Source organism: Ziziphus jujuba, chromosome 11 (genome assembly GCF_031755915.1).
Source record: "Ziziphus jujuba cultivar Dongzao chromosome 11, ASM3175591v1".
Taxonomy (NCBI): domain Eukaryota; kingdom Viridiplantae; phylum Streptophyta; class Magnoliopsida; order Rosales; family Rhamnaceae; genus Ziziphus; species Ziziphus jujuba.
Genome location: NC_083389.1, coordinates 15,683,515 through 15,690,295, shown reverse-complemented (window position 1 = coordinate 15,690,295; position 6,781 = coordinate 15,683,515). Strand labels below are relative to the sequence as shown.

The following is a 6,781-nucleotide window of genomic DNA, read 5'->3' as shown; positions in this document are numbered from 1 at the left end:
CCACGGTTTAGTTAGGGGGCATAAATTGATTTTATGGATTCGAATTGGATCGGTTTGTTTCTATTTGAATCGGAGGCCTTTTGAGGGGACTCTCTTATCAGTTTTCTCGTGGATTGTTCCCCAAGCAGCCTCCAACATTTTCATGGCTTTGTAACCAAAATTTGATTCGATTTGCTTTTGCTCTGTTTTTTTTCTTTGCCTCCCGAATAGCTAAAAGACGATTCTTTATACTACGTCGTTTAGCTCAGACAGAGGCGCATAGCATTACCATTTTCGAAGCGGTTTGAGGGTGAGGAACTCAATTTTTTTTTTTCCCAGCTATTCCTTTCCTAGATGGCTTCGAACATTTTTCTTTTTCTAATGAAATTTTTGATTTTTGATTTTGATTTTATATTTTTTGTAATTATATTTGTATAATGGTTTTCTGGTTTTGTTTTAACACTTAATTGGGTATTTGAAAAATCTCAAATTGAAATTATTTTGGCTAATTTTATAGCCCAGAGGTTATACTGCTGCCTCAGATAGATTGATGGTTTCTAATTCAACATAAAACTGGAACACAAAATGGAATGGAGTGTTTAAATTTTAATGTTTGTATATATTTTAAGAAGAATTGACATGAAGTCTAGGGAGCATTGTCCACTGACTCAAAACATTCAGAAGCATGAACCATTGAATAAACCGGATTAGATTTTACATAGTAGAGGTATTGGCAATAATAATAATAATAATAAGTATTGACAAAAAATAAAAAGAAGTTCCATTGGTTCTTTTGTGTAAACTTTTAGAAGCATCAGATCTGAGTTTATCAGAGCCCTTTTATTCCTTCCAATACCTTAACTTACAAGGTATCTTGATCTACATCTTACAAGAAATTTCTATTTTCATCTTGATGAGATTGCTTTGGAATTATATAGAAAAAAGAGAGAAAAAAAAAAACATAAAAGTGTAATATGTGCAACTTAATCGCATTAGCATCCTGTTAAATCATCCTGCATTTCTTTTCTTAACGAAATTCCCCTTCCTTTTATTTTCATTTTGAAAATAGGCCACTTATTTGATTAAATATATGCAAATATCCCAATTGATAAAAAAAAAATTTGAGTTCGGCGGGCAAAGATTGATAAAAATTGACTTCCTAAAATAATTATCTAGGAACTCTGAAAATATTTGGGCTATGTTAGGATATCATGCTGTACTGAAAATGTTTGATCTTCAAATAATTTACCCCTGAAAACAAATTTTCACCTCAACAAGCACCTCACCCAATTCATGGGTCCTTTAATTTAGTGAAAGTCATCAAGTTTTGGATACACTACATCTTGGATTGCTATACCAAATTAAATTACCATCAGTACTAAAATCTAAGCTATTAAAAGATGGAATTACCCAAAAGAAAAATAGCTATTAAAAGTTGGGTAACTTTATATTTTTAATCTCATGACAATTTCTATTTTCTAGCCCTTTAAACCTTTGAATTTGCAGATTTATTATTTTTTTTTTATCTTTTATTAATATTCCAATTCATCGAAGAAAACACAAATTTGGGTAAAAATTGTGAGATCGCCACTGGTTGAGGGTGGAACCATGGGAGGATCAGCTTGAGATAATAATATCCTTGTTTTTCCAACCTCAAAAGTTTTTTGTTTCCAATCTTTTCTATATGTGCTCGTTTAGAAGGCATTGTTTTGCTACTTTTGATAAACCGCATTGTCTCCTTAATATTTTGAAGTGAAGTTTTTAAAATCTTTGTGTAATTCTATCGTTAGCTTTAGTTCTTCTCCATCAACAACTTTTTTCAGAAGAAAATATCAGATTTTTTAGTATTATTATTTTTAATAGATCCTTGCATTGAACACAAAAAGCCTCCAGGAGCAAAGGAGGATTAGAGCCTAAGGCCAATGCCAAGCCTATCACAAGCATACAGATCCAAAATATCACTTGGCAAAGTCTTTAACATACAACAATCTAAATAAAAAACAAAAGCATTAGAGCGAGCCATTTTGGCAAAAATGATCTGCTAAGGCATTGGAGGATCTAGAATTCCAATTAAGAACCATATTTAACTTCCGGAACCTAGTTTTAAGTGCCCAAAAACCTCATATCTAGTAGTCCAATACGCAGGCTCTGCTTCATTATTAATTTCATCCCCCACTGCAGCAAAATCTGCAGACCAAACAATCTTATCCCACCTTTCCTGTTCAGTACCCCAAGTCGCCCAAGCAATACGTTTAGGTTATAGAAGGTTTTTATCATCATCTCCATCTGATGTTATTAATATCAGTGGTTATTGTTAACTAGGCTGTTTTAAAAGGATAATTATATCGCTTAAACAAACTTTCTTATAAAACATTTCCATATCATATAAATAACATTACATCATTAAGGATAAGGACCATTTTTGCTAATATATATATATATATATATATCATTTTGTCACCTCTAAAATACAAATGTATTACGTATAGATATGTCCATTTATGTCTTTTTCATTAAAAGTAGAAGTGATTTTTTTTTTATTTAAATAGCAGTAACTATAATTAAAATTCACAAATTCAATTTTTTTTTTTTTTTTTTTGGTGGCTTCCAAATAAGTTCATTTTTCTTAAGAAATTCATGGGGAAAAAAAACACTCAAAAACATCGAAGTAGTGGGTCAGCGCTTTGCTACATAATACATGGCACCTAAAACATAATTCCAATGGTGCTGTCAAATCATGAATTTTGCCATTGTGAAGCACAATTTGACAATTGGACACTTGTGACGTTCGTATGTTGATTATAATCTTTGTGACTAAAGTGGGTCATGATTCAATAAATTTGATTTGTTTGGAAGGCTTGGCTGTTCTTATCAATCAGCGTTTTTCAGTTTCTTGTCCTGGTTTGGCTTATAGAGAAAAAGAAAAGAAAAAAAAATATCTAAAAGGGGTGGGGTTTTGCTAGAGAAATATAATTAATCAGGCTAAGTTTTAATCCAGATTTTCAGTTATTTTACTTGTAGATGAGGAAAAGAAATAGCCAGTTGGCTTGCATTTTGATTGTATATATTTAAGTGGTTAACCTATTAAAGAGACAGATTACCAATAGGATAATAAAAAATAAAATTAAAAACAGAGAAATTAGACGTAGGATAAAGGGCTAGTTTGTTGTTTTTGCCCTTCTTTTCTTTCCTTTTCGAAATTATGATATGACTATGTTTGACTAATCCTAAATACTATTCTTGATAATACTAATCCGAAATACTTTAATCTTACCCACATGAATTTCTTTTAATAGATTTGAAAGGATCAAGCTCCTAATAAAATCCTATTATTATGGTAGAAAAGGGATAAAATAATGTAAGCCTAATATTGAGATTTAAGCATACAATTTTCTGGTTAAAAACTTGTATTAATAATCATTAAATATATGAATTACTCAAAGCTTCCTTATCCTTACAAGAAAAATCACTTATACTCACTCCAACATCCAACAATACAAAATAGCAGAATTCTTAGTGCCGAAAAATATATCAAAGGAAATTGACAGCTTATAATTATACCAAAAAAGGAAAAAAAAATCCCAACTTATAATATGCAGGTATATTTGAAGGAGCATAAGGAATCTATGGTACAAGCAAGACCAAGAGTATCTACACAAGCATTCCATACAATTATTCTATGTGCAAAACAACAAAAAAAAGGGCAGATTATATAATATAGGACCGATACAGATATCTTATCAAATTCCCAAATTGTTGAAGGCAGTGATTCAAAGACCATCATGGTAACCACCATAGGTTATGTGTGCTCTGTTGTTAAGAGGTACTCCTCTAGATGCTGAGATTGCTTCATTTATTTTGGTTGCACGATGCACCACTTGGTTAATTCTCTGCAACAAAACATGGGATTAGTTCATCTTTCACAATGTTCTTTTACCTATGTTTTCATGCTTTTTCTTAAAATACATTTTTCTTTCTTCTTTTGTGCTGGTGATTTTTCTCTTAAGCTAGCCCATCAGTTACTATTCATATCAAAACTCAAAATAGATTAATACCCAATACTTTGTTCACGACAAACATCAATTTTTACCACATTTTCGTTATTGTCCAATGAATGATTGGCCATTTTTAGGATTGCCATTTGGGTATTACTGGTATTCTACTAAAAATCTACTTTTTCTATTCCTACTGCTACTGCTAAATTGGTTGACAATGAAAAGATAAATCTAGTATTTGACAAATAAATCAAATTGGGTGTTTAATTTTATCAAATTCAGAACATAAACTAAATGTGCAAGAAAAAAAAAAAAGAAGAGATATTTGCTGACCTGGTCATCAGTATAGATCTGGAACCTGAGTTTCTGGTTCTGTTGTTGATTATTGTTTCTCTCTTGGCTTCCAAAAAACAGAATGCAAATTGTAGCAGCAGCAATACCAAAAGAGCAAATGGCTCCAATTCCTGTGACGCTCCATTTCCATATATTGTGTCCACCATTATTATCACCATCCCAGTTCACCTCCTCTTTGACATCTCCTTCCAAGCTGTTTTTCTTGCTCGTCACCATCTCTTTGTCAAATTTCATTCTTGGAGAGCTCATGTTTTCCATACCCTGATCATCTTTACCATCAAAGTGAAAGTTACCAGAATCAATTTGAGGAACAAATCCTCTAGTAGGGGACTTTGGTGGTGAGTCCATTTTCATGTCGACAAATTCATTTTCCTTCATTTTCTTGAAGAAAACTTGGGAGATCGTTTCCTGATCAGCTTCTGAAACTCCACTATTTGGTAGAGGAGGTATGATCTTCCCACTGAAAGCTGATGGCACAACAGTAATCTCAATAGGTACCTTACTGATCTTCTCTTTCACCAGTTCATCCTCTGGGGCTTTGCCAATTCCTGGTTCCAACTGAATTGGAACAGGAACAAGTTGATTAGGCACCCTTGGATTCCCAGTAGGTTGAGGCTCTGTGATTTTCCTTGATTTTGGTGGTGATGGGCAAATGAAATAGTTCATGTTGAAAACACTTTTTGCATCTGAATTCCTCTTGCTGGGGAAGATCTTATTCGCATGACCATCTTCATGATAATCAAGAAACCCATCATCAGGGAGGTATTCCCACTCATCAAGATCCATTTTTTACGCAAAAATGGAAATGGGTTTTGTGATCAATGGGGAAGGTATAGAAATAGGAGTTGGGGAGTCTTTGAATTCTAGGTGTTTGAATAATTGGATCAAATAAGGTGGCTTTCATGGAGTTTTGTGCGGAAATTTCACTGTTATAAGAGCAGGACACCCCAAAATGGTGGTGTGTCCGCTAGCTCTTGGGAGTGAAGATTAAACCGGAAAGTAAGAAGATATACATGGTGTGAGTGCTTATCCATCTTAAAAGTGACAAAAAAAAGATGGTCCAGCATGGACCCCACCAAGAATGACCTCATTGATAGGTTTCCTGGATATTTATTTTCAATTTATTAAGGGGTTATTTTAATATCAGTTTGATTACTATAATGTAACTTTAACTAATCTGTTTTTTGTATTCAACACAGTTTGCAAATTTAATCCACACACAATAAATAAATAAAATAAAATAAAATAAAATCCCCTCAAGTTTCCTTTTTTCATTCACCCTGTGAACACTTCTAGAGAGTGAAAGAGAGACTTTTCTTTTTTCCAGTATAGAGAGAGAGAGAGAGAGAGAGAGATTCTCTTGTTAGTCTCACTCAAAGGTAAAGAAAAAGAGGGTGTCGGTTACTTGTTAGATTTTGCTTCGGAATGATAATGATGGGGTAGGTTATAGAAGAAAAAGATGAAAGTGAATGTCCCATACAACTGTCCATGAACTAGAATCTTATAATTTCTTTTTCAATTTTAAATTTATATATATATATATATATATATATATATATATATAAATATCATGGAAGGTGAAATGAATATTGTTTTTCTAAAATATGTTTCTAGAATAATTTATGGTATAATGTTATTAAGTGATTAGAGACTGCGTGTAGTATATTTACATTTACCCTACAAAACCTTCACGTACTCTCATAAGATTTTTTGCCAAATTCAATTGAAAAGCAAGATACTTTAACCTGATTTAAGCAACCAAAAAAAAAAGAAAAAAGAAAAAAAAAAGATACTTTAACCTGAAAAACTAAGTTTCACAATCTTGACTCACAAGGCAAGCCCATTTCTAGAAACAGATGTTGGGTCTCAATCTTATGTTTGAAAATTATTTTGGGCACTACAAAATCTTCTACTGAATTTTTATGCACGTTGACATAATAGCTCATTTCTATAAAGATTTTTCATCCAAACAAAAAAAAAAAAAAAAAAAAAAGAGATCATTTCAATAAAGACTGCAAACAAGTTTGTACTTTTGCCCGGACCGAAAATCAAGTTTTTCCTTGAGCATATAGTACCGATTACCGAACCATATATTTTTAAAGCCAAGAATGCTGAGTACAAGTTCACATGATATATTTTCATTTTGCTGGAGTTGACAAATTTAATGAGTATAGAATTGTGCAAATTATGTAGGAAAGAAAACACTTCTTCTAAGGCACACCCCATTAAGTACCTCATTTAATATCTAATTATTAAAGGGTCAATTTCATCAATCCCTACTTAGAAAAAACGTTTAGAGAAAAAATTGAAACGTGAATAAAAGTTGAAGGGCATTTTGTAATTTTCCAAAATATTTTTGTGAAACTTCACAAAAGGTTATTTTTTATCGATTAAAAATAATAATAATAAATAAAGGTCTCATAATAAAGTTGAATTAGGGGCGAGCAAAGAAT

General features: G+C 32.1%; 1 protein-coding gene and 2 non-coding genes across 3 annotated transcripts; 2 read left to right on the top strand and 1 right to left on the bottom strand.

Annotated features, from left to right (window-relative positions):
* On the top strand, positions 1–140 carry LOC112489030 (small nucleolar RNA U19). Its single transcript, XR_003053356.2, has one exon. It is a non-coding gene; the product is annotated as a small nucleolar RNA U19 (small nucleolar RNA).
* A 54-nt stretch (positions 141–194) lies between these two features.
* LOC112489032 (small nucleolar RNA snoR138) lies at positions 195–349 on the top strand. The gene has a single exon (XR_003053358.2). It is a non-coding gene; the product is annotated as a small nucleolar RNA snoR138 (small nucleolar RNA).
* Positions 350–3,508: 3,159 nt separating this feature from the next.
* Positions 3,509–5,322, bottom strand: LOC107432685 (uncharacterized). The gene is made up of 2 exons (XM_016043872.4): positions 4,308–5,322; positions 3,509–3,869 (listed from the first exon to the last, which is right to left on the bottom strand). The coding sequence occupies exons 1-2, from the start codon at positions 5,112–5,114 to the stop codon at positions 3,750–3,752; spliced, it is 927 nt and encodes a 308-aa protein (XP_015899358.3). The 5' UTR covers positions 5,115–5,322; the 3' UTR covers positions 3,509–3,749.
* Between the last annotated feature and the right edge of the window lie 1,459 nt (positions 5,323–6,781).